This window comes from Pezoporus occidentalis, unplaced genomic scaffold, assembly GCF_034315485.1.
Source record: "Pezoporus occidentalis ecotype Australia unplaced genomic scaffold, CSIRO_AGI_Poc_V1 ctg83, whole genome shotgun sequence".
NCBI classification, from domain to species: Eukaryota; Metazoa; Chordata; class Aves; order Psittaciformes; family Psittacidae; genus Pezoporus; species Pezoporus occidentalis.
The window spans coordinates 496,917-511,292 of record NW_026916192.1 but is presented as its reverse complement, the minus strand read 5'-3'; the positions used below and the strand labels follow the sequence as shown (position 1 = coordinate 511,292).

Sequence of the window (14,376 nt, the reverse complement as noted above, 5' to 3'; positions counted from 1 at the left end):
GCACCAGCTCATCCCGTACTCCATGCTGATCTGGGACAGGGAGCACTGAGGTCCCTGGTCTCTCCTCATACCCCGTTCCGGGCCGGAGCAGGGGGGACCGAGGACCCGTGTCCCTCACAGTGCCCTGTCCCAGAAGGGAGTGAGTAGCACCCGGGACCCTCTTCCCCCCGCACCCCATCCCGCCCCGGAGCAGGGAGCTCCAAGCTCCCGTGTCCCGCCCTGTCCCGGGACGCCCCTTGCCCGTCCCGGTGCGGGCTGGGCGGTGCGCGGGGCGTTGCGCGGGGCGGTGCGCGGGCGCGCAGCGGGGCGGCAGCGCGGAAGATGGCGGCGGGCAGGCGCGCCCCGCGCACGGGGCTGCTGGAGCTGCGCGGCGCCGGCGGGCAATGGCTCCGCGTCCTGCTCTCGCTGGCCGAGGACGCGCTCGGGGTGAGCCCGGCCGATGGCCCCGGCCCCGCTGCCGGCCCCGGCGAGGCCCCGGCGGCGCAGCTGAACGGAGGCGACCCGGGCTCAGCCGTGCCCGAGGCGCTCGCCAACATCAGGCGCACGGTGCGCGTCGTCAAGCAGGACGTGGGGGGGCTCGGCATCAGCATCAAAGGTGAGCGACGGGGCCCGGGGAGGGGGTCCCGGACGGGGCGGGGGGTGCGGGGAGCACAGGGCACCGGGACCTGTTGCTGCCGCCTTTCCTGCTGCCGGGCTTGAAAGGAAACCCGGGGTGGGGGGGAGGGCTGGGGTCGGGGTCTTCACATCCCCTGGCACTGCCCGAGCCCTTGTGCAGGACGAGGGGGGGACACGTGGCAGTGATGGGACCCGAAACATCCACAGCCCATGGAGAGAGCAGCACTTTGGGGTGTAGCAGTGACCGGCCAGCCCCTGGCCACTGTGCCCCAGCTGCAGCCCGGGTCCCACTGCCCCCTTGCACACAAGGGTAGGGTGCTGTCTCCCGGGGCGGGTGGGACACACAGGGCACCCGGTTACACAAGAGCTGCCCGTTTGCAGCCCAAGGGAGGGCTCTGCCTGCGTGTCCTTGTCCCCTCCGTGTCTCCATGCCGGGAAATGCCCCTTTAAACCATCGGCACAAGGAAGGAGGCGGTTGCAAAGCCCTTGGAGATCACCAGGCGTGGGGAGCTGGGGTTTTAAACCAGCTCAGGCTTGGAGATCTGCTCCTGGAGAGCCGAGCAGCGGGAAGCCTCCGTGCTGGAATCCCTGTTTCCCTCCCGAGCTGACCCCCTCCTCTGGGACTCGCCCGAACTTCAGGCTGGAAACTTTTTGGGGCAGGGATGGCGTTGGTGCCTGCCTCGGCTTTTCACCCGGCTTCAGCGTGTTGGAGGCTCTGGGAAAGGGGGATGAACCAGCAGCAAGCGGGCAGGGAAAGGGCTGTCAGGAGCTATGGGAGAGAGGGTTTAAACCCTGTGTGTGTGCAGGCAGCGAGCTCCGTATCCCCTGGTCAGCTCTCACTTCCTGACGTGGCTTCTCCCAGCTCGGAGGAGACGCAGCCACGGCCTCTGGCTCCCTCTGGAAGCAGGAGGCTTTGCGATGGGGATGTCCGGATTGAAACGGTGCCGCTGGCTGTGTCTGCGGGATGCCTGAGCCTGCCAGTGTTTTTTGGGAAGCACAAAGCCCCCTTCACAATACCCCCTTGGCTGCCAAGTTACTGCCAGCTCTGCGGCTCTCCCAGGAAATGGGGAATGTCGCTGGGCTCAGTTACACCTCAGTTCTGCAGTGACGTACGTGGAAACCAAGTAGTCACCATCCCAACAGGGAGCTGAGGCTGTTCCGGGCTGCCCCGGAGCGCATCGCTCCTCCTCACCCTCCTGCAAGTCCCCGGTGGAGCTCTGCCAGCCACGGTCCGCGCTGGAATGCTTCACCGTGAACCAGGATGCGGGGTCAGTGCCCTGCCATGGGATGTGGCGAGGGGATGGGCACCCGGGCTGGCCGTGCCCTGGCTGCTGGGCAGTGGGAGCCATGCGGGAGCTGGGGTGCGGGGCCCTGGCAGGGTGAGGAGCTGCAGGGACGGGCTCAGCAGCTCCAGCAGCCCCCGCGGGGCCTCTGACAGCTGATAACTGGAGCCCTGCGGGGTCTGGCAGGCATCAGAGTGAGGAAATGCCTGTGGCACCGGCTGGGACAGCCCTGGGGCCGTGACAGCAGCCAGGGCTCACCCTCTGCCTCTGGGGTAGTCACAGAGTGAACCAGGTTAGAAAAGATCTTTAAGCTCATCCAGTCCAACCATTCCCCAGCACTGCCAAGGCCACCGCTAACCCATGGCACTGAGGGCCTCATCTCCACGGTGTGTGAACACTTGCAGGGACGGTGACTGCAGCCCTGCCCTGGGCAGCCTGTTCCAATGCCTGAGCACCCTTTGGGGAAGGAATTACTCCTCATCTCCATCTAAACCTGCAGCTTAAGGCCGTTTCCTCTTGTCCCATCCCTTGTTCCTTGGGAGCAGAACCCAGCCCCTCCTGTCAGGCAGTTGTAGGGAGCAATCAGGTCCCCCCTGAGCCTTCTCTTCTCCAGACTGAACCCCCCAGGTCCCTCAGCCCTTCCCCATCACACTTGTGCTCCAGGCCCTGCACCAGCTCCATTGCCCTTCTCTGGCCCTGCTCCAGCACCTCAATGTCTCTCCTGTAGTGAGGGGCCCAGAACTGAACACAGGATTTGAGGTGCGGCATCACCAGTGCCCAGTGCAGGGGCAGAACCACTGCCCTGGCCCTGCTGCCTCACCGGTGCTGGTACAGGCCAGGATGCTGGTGGCTACTTGGCTGTCTGGGCACAAAGTCCCCCCATCCTGGGCTAATGAGAGATCATCTCTTGGAGGCTCCTCGGGACATGCTGACCTGGGGGTTAGGGCATGTCTGGTGATAGCTGCTGCAGCCCTGCTCCTCCCTGGCACGGAGGCAGCAGTGCCACTCGAATCTCCCTGTGGGTTCAAAAGGTAACGTGCAAATTGATCTTCTTGAGCTGCCAGGAGGTTTGAATGACATCCTTTTAGTCTGGAGAATTGGAGCAGCAGGTAAATAGGGCTACTGTGTGGAGGGGAGCAAACAGCCATATTGGTTCACTTCTCCCTGGCTCTTTCACCTCTCCAAAAAGATTCAGCTCTTACCTGTTTAGAGCACAAAGTCCTTAGGACAGGGATAGTCACACACAATACCAATAAAGGCATGCTTTCCTGCCAGAATCGATGGGGAGATGGCCAAGTTGAGTGTTTGCTATGTGAGGAAACCTGTGACTGTTCAGGTTGCTTTTGGAGCCATCATCTTTGTGGCTCCAAAGCCTCGTGGCTGTTGCGGGTGTGCCATGGGCAGCAGGCTGGTCCCCAAGCATCCCCACTCCTCCGTGTGCTCCGGCAGCCACAACCCCTTTGTTTCTCTTCTGTTCCAAGGTGGCCGAGAGAATAAAATGCCCATCTTGATCTCCAAGATCTTTAAGGGGCTGGCAGCAGATCAGACCGAGGCGCTCTACGTGGGGGACGCCATCCTCGCCGTCAACGGCACCGACCTTTCCGAGGCGACGCACGACGAGGCGGTGCAGGCCTTGAAGAAGACGGGCAAGGAGGTGGTCTTGGAAGGTAGGAGATGAGGGTGCGAGGGGGCACGAGGTCCTCCTGCTGCCAGGGGCTGATCCCTGATTTCCCTGGGGATGTACTGAGAACATTGGGATGTTCTGCATATTCATTGCATCATCTGCATCATTGCATGAATATTCTGCATCATCTGCAAATTCATTTACATACCGTTTTGAATGGAAGCAGCATGTACAGACTGGTTTATCTGCTCATCCTGAGCTCGAGGTCACTGCTGGGGTCTCCATCTCCCTCCAGATAGGGAGGACATGTATGTGTGTGCCACCACTTGATGCCCAGTGGCTCCCTCCTTCTCTCTGCTGCAGGACCATGGGCAGGCAGTGATGGGAGATGTGTTCATGGGGTTTGTGACTTTTCTGCTGTATAGCACCACCCTGAGCTCTGCTGTTCATGGGGCAATGTAAAGCTTTTTCTGCTTTCCCTGTGATTCTTATTTAAACCCACATCCTGGGCTGGTGCAACTCTGCAGGCCTGTGCCAGCGTGGAGGGCGGACACTGGCAGCCTGCTCCTTGCTGAGCACCTTTGGGTTTGCTGCGGGGGTTTCAGCAAGAGGAGCAAGGTGCCAGGCACAGGCAGAGCCAGCACAGGAGAACACCCACAGGAGCTGCCTGAACCCCAGCTGCAGACCCCCTTAGACCTGGCAGTTGAGGCTGTGAGCATCCCAGGGATGCAGCCTTCCCCATTCCAGGGGAGACTGGAGCTGCTCTCCTGGGAACAGGCTCCTTCATGGTACTGGGTGGCCAGTCCCCGGTACCAGGATTCACACTGCAGAGCCCCCCAAACTCCACTTGGGGAGTGGGTGAGGGCTGGTGGGTTGGGAGCGCAGGAGCCCTGAGGGGAGCACCCCATTCTTCTCCCATTGCACTTTGCATTACCCCTGTCCATGTCTGCCCACCCTGGATCAGCTCAGGTGAGCACAGGAGCACCCAGGATCTGTCCTTCAGGACAGGACCCTTCCTGTTCCCAGCCCCTGCATCACCGTGGCTAACCACGAGGGTCTTGGCACCAGAAACCCTTCCCTGTGCAGTTGCAGGGCTGCAGAGGGAGGTTTCATGTGGGGGCAGTGCTCTGGTCTCTGCCTGCACAAGGAGCAATGCTGTGTGTGCTGCCAGCAGCCGCTGTGGCTCTTGCTTCCCTTCCCCACATTGTCTCAGCTCCAGATTCTCAGTTTTAGCTTCGCCCAGCCCTTTCTGCTGTGGGTTCCTCCTCTCTTGGGAGCCGCAGGACCACAGTTCAGCTGGAGGAATGTGCTGCTCTGCACAGCTGCTGGGAGCAGATAGGGTTGGCGGTGGGGTGGGTTTTGTTTTGTTTTGGGTTTTTTTGACCAAGGAGAAACACAAGAGCCTCTTTCCCTGCCAGTCTGCAGAATTCCTCCCATAGCTGTTCCTGGACAACCCTCTCTCTGTTATTCTTTTGTCATCCTTTGCTTTGGTGTGGGTTCCCTTTCTGCTAGAGCGAGGTGGAGATGAGCTGCTCTTTCTGTAGAGAGCAGCTTCTCTCCCTGGACCATCCCCTCCTCCATCCCCCTGCAGAGCTGCATGCTGCCAGGCAGGCAGGGCCTTTGCTGTAGTTCAGCTATGACCTGCTGGGCTTCTGAATTCAGTAGAACTCCCAGCAGGTACCTTTGGGAGGAGAGTGGGGCTGGGCCAGCTCCACCATGGTGCTCCAGAGGCTTTGTGATGAGTGTGTAGCTGATGCTGTTGGGCTCCAGCAGTGTGGTGTTGCTCAGGGATGCTGCAGGCACCAGCCGGAGCAGGGTTCAACTGATCATGGACATCGGGTATAAATGTAGTGCATCTCCATCTCCTCCCTGTTCTGGGGAGGATGCTCCATTGCCCCTGCAGGGCTGACGCTGCAGGGTGGTCATCGTCAGGCTGGCACTGCCCTGTGGAGGTGGTGGGCCTGCCTTGGGATGGGGTGTTCCCTGCCTTATACCTGCACCCCAATGGCTCAGCCTGCCCCGGGGTAGGGTGGCAGGGCTGATGGAAGACGGTGGCCTTAAGGTGCCCAAAGGGAGTTAAAGGCAGGTTTTCTGCTCCCTTCTCCTGCTTGGGCTCGCTCCAGAGCTTGGGGAGAAGCACCTTAACATCACTTTCTGGTCCCTGAGTGCTGCCAGATGTGACTCTGACTTCCCTTGTGGCTGCTGAAAGTACCAAAGTAGGTGGTCACAGCCAGGGTCTGTTTGCTGCCTCGCTCCTCTGGGCTGTGTCTGTTCCCTGGTTTAGGAGTTTTTAGGGTAGTTTGCAAGCAGCATTGCAGCAGCCAATAAACCAGGGAGCAGCTCCTCACAGGGCAGTGAGCGCCTCCGAAGTGGCCGAGCTGGGAGGTGACACATTTGGATGTGAGCAGCAGCAGCAGCTCAACGTGCTGGCTCTCACCCTGGGCTCAGCTTGGCTCTGCCTCCAGGGTGTCCTTGCTGGCCGGGCATGAGGACACGCACATACCTCTCCGTGTGTGCTGCCAAGAGGTTCTTTTGGATCTGCCAAACTGCTCTCTTGGTATTTGCAGGAGGAGTTGGACTGTATTTATATTACAGTGTTATTTGGGGAAGAGCTGCTCTCCCTTACGTTATTTTTTTGGGTGAGGTTTTTGTATTGCTTGGTATCCAGCGACCCTCCACAGCAAGGGAAAGGCTGATAAGCATCCTTCCAGCCACCTTGGGAAGGGCTTCAGTGCCAGGGGTGGTTTTCAGGGTGAGCCTTTGTGCCATATTGGCACTGGGAGAGAACTGGGAGCAATGGGGAGAAGGAGCTGTGGACATCTCACTTCCATGGTGGCCCTGAGCTTGTTGGCCACAAGGCAGCTCCTGGGGCTGTTGCAGCTCTCCAGGACTCACTCAGCCAACTAAAGCTTGGAAACTTGGAATTCAGCAGAGCAAAGGGCTGCTGGGGGAGCATGACCCTCGTGGGCTGATTGTCCTGACCATGGGAAGCCCAAGCAGTTGTGGAGGGTGATGTGCATGGTGTGAGATGTGAAACACCCACAGAGTGTAGGTGACCCTGGGGTAAATAACACACAGTGCAGAGCAGAAGGGGGTTTTCAGTGGAGGAGGGAGGTGGCACCTGGGGTATGTGTGGTTCTGTGTCACTGCTGCTCTTGGGGCTCAGAAGGGCTTCAGGAGGGAAAGTGCTGAGGTGTTCTCCAGCTCTTCATGGGACACCAAAGTGAATGTCTGCTGACAGTTGCCAGTAGCAGAGGTGATGCACAATATGGTGTGTTTGCTTTAATGAGTTGGAGGTACTTAACTGTATCCGTTCAATACCAGGTGATGCTGCAGTGAAGGGACAGGCAGAAGTGAGTCAACCTGCTATAAAGCCCGTGCTGGGGTCACTGGAGGGGGCAGCAGCTCCCACGGGATGGAGGCCTGGTGCACAGCCCCCTGTTGCCTCTTTCTCCATGCTTCATCCTGAGGCTGGGCACTGCTCTATCCCCATGGCTCAGCTGGGACGTGACCCTGACTGCACAGCTAATGCCGGTGCCGTCCTCCGCGTGCCCCAGGAGCTGCGGGCTGGCCCAGGGATGCCGCTCGGGTTTCCGGGGCTGAGTGCTGCCTTGCTGAACTCCAATTAGTTCCCAAGCACTGGGATAATGGCAGGTCCATGCTGCCGAGATTAATGGCTCAGGGTAGAATCCAAGGCGGCTCAGATGCCTGCGGGAGCGCGGCAGCTATTTATAACGGGAGGCACAGGGTATGGAGCTGGTGGCCCCACGCTGCCTCCTTGGCTGGGGCCACCATGGGGTGACCAGCCCCTTGTGTCACAACAGCATCGCAGCCATGTGTAGCTGTGTCCTGCTGGGGCCAGGCAGAGCGGGGCACTGCGTCCCACTGCAGCTCCTAATGGGGTTTCAGTGTTGAGAGGTTTTGGGGAGCTGGCTGGGTTTGGAATGAAGTGGGAGCTGGGTGGTGGTGGTAGGTGAAGGATGGGGGTAGGCTGTGGGTGCAGATTGTCTCCGGGTGGGAAGAGGGTTTTTTCTGGCACACAATCAGGCTGCTGTGGCTTTGCTGAGTGATGGAGCTGCTCCACCAAGCAGCTGCCTACAGGAGTCAGCTGCAGAGCCAAGCTTGTACCCCCCCTCCTGCCACCCTCACTGAAACTCACTTGGACCTGAGTGAAACCAGCAGTGATGGCTGTGGATGTTAGGAAGCAGTTCATCCCTGTGAGGGTGCTGAGGCGCTGGCACAGGGTGCCCAGAGAAGCTGTGGCTGCCCCATCCCTGGCAGTGTTCAAGGGCAGGTTGGACACAGGGGCTTGGAGCAAGCTGCTCTAGTGGAAGGTGTCCCTGCCCGTGGCAGGGGTTGGAGCTGGAGGAGCTTTAAGGTCCCTTCCAACCCGAACCAGGCTGGGATTCCATGACCCTATGACATGGCAGCAGGAATGTCCCTCCCATGGTGTTTTCCCCAGGGGCCACCCAGGGGAAAGCCCTTCCCTGGAGCCACTGGCTGGTCCCACTGGGCAGCACCGTGACTGGCATCTCCCCCTGCTCAGCCCAAGGCTTTTGGCTGCTGCTGCTGACCTCATTTTCAGGATACAGCTGTGGGGCCCCATCAGTTCCTGGGGACCTTGATCTCCCTCTTCCCCTCACCCTTGGGACCTGGCTGCTGTCCCCATGTGGCTCTAAGAGCTCTGGCTCTGCAGCTGGACTCACTGGGGACTGACAGCCGAGTCCTTGTCCCTGGTTTGTAACCCAGGACAGGGTGGTGCGAGCTGCGAGCACACAGTTCCCAACTGGAGGCTTTTCCTGGGACCGAGCCATGGTATTTGAGAGCTGCTGCTCCCAGCTGGCGGTGGGACTGGCTGTACCAGCACAGTTTGCAGGCTGTAATTTTGCCCTGGGAGTCCTGCCCATTCCCCACCCCCTGCCTCCATGTGCGGCCCCAGGGACCTGATCACACTTGGATCTGTGACCTGATCTGGGCTAAAGGAAAGGAAAAAGGGGGAAAAGGCCATTTTTATCCCTCTTGAGGGGTCCTGGGCTGGGACGGCGGGGCAGAGGATCATAGGAGTCGTGTCACCCTCTGGTAGCACCTTGCCCATCGGTGCTATCCCCTCTCTGCACCCGGCAGAGGGCACACAGCGCCCATGGGTGGCAGCTCTGAGGAGGTGATGGAGGTGACACCAGCTCTGGTGCAGAGAGGGTGCAAGGGGTTTCAGCAGGGCAGGACGAGGCTGCCCCAGCCTGTGCCATGCCTTTAACTGGTGCTGCCTCTCTTCCAGTGAAGTACATGAAGGAGATCTCACCCTACTTCAAGAACTCCTCCTCGGGGGCAACAGTGAGCTGGGACCCCTCACCTGCCACCCTGCAGAAGCGCTCCTCTCCTCTCCTGCCCCCCAAGGAGCTCCGGGAGGCCAGGACCGTGCCCCTCAAGATGTGCTACGTGTCCCGCAAGTGCCTCCCCACTGACCCGGAGCACAGGTCAGGGCAGGGTGCGGGGATGGGGTGATGCCACCACAGTGCCCCGTGGTGCCGAGGGCCTGTGGGGACTCACGGGGCCGTGTCCCTGCAGGTACCTGGAGGTGTGCTCAGCGGACGGGCGCGTCGCCCTGTTCCTGCGGGCGAAGGATGAGGCAATGGCGCAGTCGTGGCTCAGCACCATCCAGGCCAGCGCGGGCGCGCTGGTGCCGCGGGTGAAGGAGGAGCTGCGGGCTCAGCTGGCCGGTGCTGGCGCTGTGGCTGGCCGGGACGTGAAGCATGTGGGCTGGCTGACTGAGCAGGTACCCCCTGCCCCCCGACACCCCCTGCCACCGCGCTGCCGGTGCCCCTGACCCAGTCCCATTGCAGCTCCCCAGCGCCGGCACCAGGAACCTCTTGGCTGTGCTCACTGAGAAGGAGCTGCTGCTGTACAGCAGCCTGCCGCAGAGCCGGGATGCCCTGGGCAAGCCTGTGCACAGCTACCCCCTTATCGCCACCAGGTAGGGACCATGGCCCAGCACCCTCCTCTCTTGCATGGGAAACAGGGCCCTGATGGTGTCTGGGATGGTAGCAGGGGCTGTGGGTCAGGGCAGAGCGCTGGGGATGCTGGCAGCATTCCTGGGCTGGCAGCAGGGGCTTTTGAGGTGATGGCAGAGTCCAGGGATGGTGGCAGGGCTCTGGGATGATGGCAAAGCCCTGTGGTGGTGGTGGTGATGTCCAGGGATGGTGACTGTGGCCTGGGGGTGGTGGTGGTGTCTGGGGTGGTGGCAGGATGCTGGGGATAGTGACAGTGTCCAGCCAGGGGTGGTGGCAGGGCCCTGGGATGATGGCAGAGTCCTGAGGAGGTGGTCCAGAGGTGGGGAGAGGGCCCTGAGGATGGTGGCGGTGTTCAGGAGTGATAGCAGGACCCGCGGATACTGAGATGAGCTCTGAGGCAGAAGCTCTTCCCTGTGAGGGTGCTGAGGCGCTGGCACAGGGTGCCCAGAGAAGCTGTGGCTGCCCCATCCCTGGCAGTGTTCAAGGGCAGGTTGGACACAGGGGCTTGGAGCAAGCTGCTCTAGTGGAAGGGGTCCCTGCCCGTGGCAGGGGTTGGAGCTGGATGAGCTTTAAGGTCCCTTCATCCTGTGGGTCTGTGACAGTGCCCAGGGCTGCCGGCAGCACCCAGGGTTTGGCAGAGCCCGGGGCGGTGTCAGCGTGCGGGATCCGGGCGCGGGGCGGCCGCTCGGGAGGGTTCGGGCTGCGCGGGGGGAGCATTCGCGGGGCTGCAGCGGCCCCTGCCGGCCGCGCCGCGCACGCACCACGGCGGAGCTGCGCTGTGCGGAGCCGCGCTGGGAGCGGTGCGGTGCGGTGCGGAGCGGGCCGCGGTGCTGAGCGCTGCGGTGCCGCAGGCTGGTGCACTCGGGGCCGGCCAAGGGCTCGGCGCTGTACGAGGCGGAGCTGTCGTTCGCGCTGCGCAGCGGCACCCGGCTGGGCGTGCAGACCCATCTCTTCAGCCTGGAGAGCCCCCGCGACCTGGCGCTGTGGACGCGCCTGCTGGTGGACGGCACCCACGGGGCGGCCGAGCTGGTGCAGGAGGTGTCGGCAGGTCAGCGGGGGGCCGGGGGGACCGGGCGGTGGGGCCCACGGCCACTTCTCACCCCTGTGCCTGTCCACATCCACAGCCTGCACGTGGAAGGGGCAGGACTGCACCCTGTCCATCCACATCGACAAGGGCTTCACCATCTCCAGCACCGAGCCTGGGCTCAGCAAGACCATCCTGCTGCAGCAGCCCTTTGAGAAGCTGCAGATGTCCTCTGATGATGGCACCAAGATGCTCTACCTGGACTTTGGTGGTCCAGAGGGAGAGATTGTGAGTTTTACCCTTTCCACCCCTCTAACCCATGCTCCCGCTGTACCTGGGGGCACATGGGGAGCAGAGCACCCACCCTGCATACAGCATCCACCCCGCATGGCCTGTGCACCCACCCCTGGCCAGATGCAGCCCCTTCCCAGGCTGTGGTGACATCTATAGAGTGCCGGGTGGTCCCTGTACTCTCTGCCACAAGCAGAAAGCTGCCTATTCCAGAACATCCCTCCCCATTGCAAACATCCCTCTGCTCCTTTCTTGCAGCAATTGGACCTTCACTCCTGCCCCAAAACCATCGTGTTCATCATCCACTCCTTCCTCTCGGCCAAGGTGACCCGGCTGGGGCTGCTGGCATGAAGAGGGGGCACTGGGCAGAGCTGCCCCCGCCCTGGCTGATCTATGCACCTTCCTCCCGGCCAAACCAAGCCCCAAGCCATCCCATGGAGACTGGACCCGATGGGGTCACACCACCCCTGCCAAGGAACAGCACCATCCAGCTGGGAAACACCACTGCCGGGGCATTTGGGTTCAGCAGAGGGGTGAAATCCCTCTTGGATGGCAGCTCTGGCATCTCTCCAGTCCCTGCATCCCCGCCTTCCTCCACACCCATGCTCGGTGGTGGCTGGAGAAGCCTGAATGGAGCCGCTGTGAACGGTTGCGGTCGTCACCCCAGTGCCTTGTGAGATGATATTTTCTGTACAAAGAAGCTGTTTGTATCCATGGTTTATATTTATATCAAGCAGTTATAAATGCTGATGCAGCAGCTCTCACCCGCCTGGTTCGGACCCTCTGGAGAGTCCCCAGGTCCTGCAGCACAAGGACGTGTGTCCGTCCCTGGACAGACAGCCCGAGGCCCGGAGACCAAAGCCAGCTCCATAGTGCTTGAGAGATGGGAGCTGCAGATCAGCTCTGTTTGCCAAATTATACCGTATTGTACCAAATGATAGGAACCACTTTGCTTCGTTGGAGTTGGATGGTTCATTTTACTGTGCTAACTCCTGGGGCACTTTATTTCTCAGTTTAGGGGGGCTGCTGGGAAATAACTTCTTTTATGAACCAAAAGATTCCTCATAAAAATGCCTTTTGTGGGGGGGTCAAATAAACATTGCGGATCCCAGCCTGCGGGAGCCAAGGTCTTCGCTTGGAGAAGTACAAAACGTGTTTGTGGGTGACAGCTCGGCTGTGCCTCAGGGTGTTTTCTGCCAGGGCTTTCCCTGTTGTGGGCTGGTGGTGTTGGCCTGGGGGTGCTGAGGACCCTGGGGGGGGCCTCAGGTGAGGATAAATGTCTTTTAAAGTGCCCAGCCCTGTGGCAGAGGGAGACATGCTGGTGCCTGCACTGCTGTGGTGATACCAAGGTGGGTTTGGATACCCTGTGCTTAGGGATGCTCAGCAGAGGGGGGGGGCATTGTTTCCAGACTCACAGAAGTTGTGTTTTTCTGTTTTCCCAATGGAAGCAGCCGCCTGGCTGGTGGCAGCAGAGCCTTGGAATGTTGTTCCCTTCACAAGCAGCCCTTGCTAGAAAGGTCAGGCTGTGAATGCAGCCCTCCTGTGGTTATGGTGTCTGCAGGCACTACCGGTAGTTACTGAGTGCATCCCAGATTGACCATGACCCCCGTTATCCCAGGTGCATCCCTGTTAATGTGGGGCTTGGCAGCAAAAAGCCTTTTCTCACCCAAAAAGTGAGGAGCTGTGATGTGGCAGCAGCTGCTGTGGATAAACTGCAAGGGATGCCCAGGATACTACATGGACATGTAGTGATGGGCCAAGGGGAATGGCTTGAACCTGCCAGAGGGGAGACTGAGATGAGCTCTTAGGCAGAAGCTCTTCCCTGTGAGGGTGCTGAGGTGCTGGCACAGGGTGCCCAGAGAAGCTGTGGCTGCCCCATCCCTGGCAGTGTTCAAGGGCAGGTTGGACACAGGGGCTTGGAGCAAGCTGCTCTAGTGGAAGGTGTCCCTGCCCGTGGCAGGGGTTGGAACTGGAGGAGCTTTAAGGTCCCTTCCACACCAGTCTGGGAGTCAGTGATTCTGTGAAAGCAATAAAAAAGTGACAAGGGCAATGAGGTGTGTGTGGTTTGAGCAGGGAGAAAGCACAACAGCTTATTTGGCATAAGGAAATAGTTCTTGTGTGGCGTGCACTCAACTTCTCCACTCTCAGTGGGACAGGGTGCTGCAGACGGGGGGATGAGGTGCCCATGCAGGTGCAGCCTGTTCCTCCCCATGCAGAGCCCCGTGGCTGGCAGCAGAGATCTTTGATGATGAACAAGCCTGTACTTTTTATTGCACAGAACTGTCAGATTTCCAGGAGCCCTTGCAAATGGATTTGCAAAAGACCCCCCCCCCCCCCCCTTGCTAAGTGTTAAATCAATACAAGTAATTTAGAAACAGATGGTGTATTTTTTTCTATGATCAAAAGCATGTCTGCACAAGGAAACACATTATTACTGCAATTTACCTTCCTCTTCCTGCCCTACAGCCATTACTCTTTGGGGTTTGTTCCAATAAAAGAGGGAATCACTCCCAATCCAGAGCAGATTTCCTATTAATCTTACAGGCCACAAACTGCTGTGACTTTACCAGCACAGCTCAGGCAGAGCATCCCACTCCATGCCTGGCCTAGGGAGGAGACAGCTCAGTTTAGAGTTGGATATTCCTTTCCTTTGCTTTCTTTGTATTTGCTGCTGGTGGTGGGGTGAGGATTTCCACCCCCTTCATATATTTTGTGGTGGTTTCTCAGCTTCATCACCCTTTGGCAGCATCCTCTGCTTCATGGGACCCATTCTGCAAAGATGCTCTTGTAAAGGGGCCTGTGAAGAATATTTCTGTGGGTGATGTGGGACCTTGTAACATAAACCATCAGAAAGAGAGGATAGAACTGACTCCCGGAGAGGAGCCCGTGGCACCTGGAGATATCTCCCTAAGCCCAGCAGCATCTTTGACTCCTGGGAAGATGTCTGGAGAGGTGGTACAAGCATCCCAGCATCAGTGGTGTGAGGGATGGAGGGCAAAGACCCCAAAGTCTTGGGGAAAAAACATGCAAATTTTTTCCTAAAACTTTTAGTTTTCCTAAAATTCCCAATTTTCATGGGTGTAAATGTCCAGAACTATTCAGACATCCGGAATCAGCACTGAATCTCTCTGCCCAGGAAAGGTTTTGGGGTTAGCAGCAGGGACTGGTTCCTGGTGCAGGACAGCATCTGTATCGAGTGATGCTTGCTCCTGGTTAGGACCACATCACACTGTTTCCTGGGGAGGAATAACAGCTCATCAGGGTTTTATCAGCATTTTCATAGTAGAAGGACTGATATTATTGGAAGTGTCTTTAAAGCAAATATAATGAACTCAGCTTAAAGAACTGGAATGATGGTGATGGGCTCAGATAAAAACCTGATTTCCTCAGCTGAATCACTTGGAGGCAACTGTAGCTTTATTTGGCCATGGTGACTCAAACAGCTCAGGGAAAGGGGATTTTAAAGGTGCTGGAAGTGATGGGAAATGGGTGGCAACTGGGAAAGGAAGAGGAAAAAGGTTATGCTTTGTT

At 59.1% G+C, this 14,376-nt stretch overlaps 1 protein-coding gene across 1 annotated transcript; it reads left to right on the top strand.

The window, feature by feature from the left end:
* Positions 1-298: 298 nt before the first annotated feature.
* SNTA1 (syntrophin alpha 1) lies at positions 299-11,956 on the top strand. Its single transcript, XM_062604056.1, has 8 exons — positions 299-595; positions 3,380-3,565; positions 8,798-8,996; positions 9,088-9,295; positions 9,363-9,493; positions 10,382-10,578; positions 10,655-10,842; positions 11,104-11,956. The coding sequence occupies exons 1-8, from the start codon at positions 322-324 to the stop codon at positions 11,194-11,196; spliced, it is 1,476 nt and encodes a 491-aa protein (XP_062460040.1). The 5' UTR covers positions 299-321; the 3' UTR covers positions 11,197-11,956.
* The last annotated feature ends 2,420 nt before the right edge of the window (positions 11,957-14,376 follow it).

What these genes read in the sequence shown, in the direction of transcription:
- SNTA1 (XM_062604056.1), top strand. Translation starts at nt 322, where the DNA reads ATGGCGGCGGGCAGGCGCGCCCCGCGCACGGGGCTGCTGGAGCTGCGC. An exon ending in TGGGCTGGCTGACTGAGCAG is followed by an intron (nt 9,296 to 9,362) that starts GTACCCCCTGCC and finishes GTCCCATTGCAG; the next exon opens with CTCCCCAGCGCCGGCACCAG. An exon ending in TACCCCCTTATCGCCACCAG is followed by an intron (nt 9,494 to 10,381) that starts GTAGGGACCATG and finishes GCGGTGCCGCAG; the next exon opens with GCTGGTGCACTCGGGGCCGG.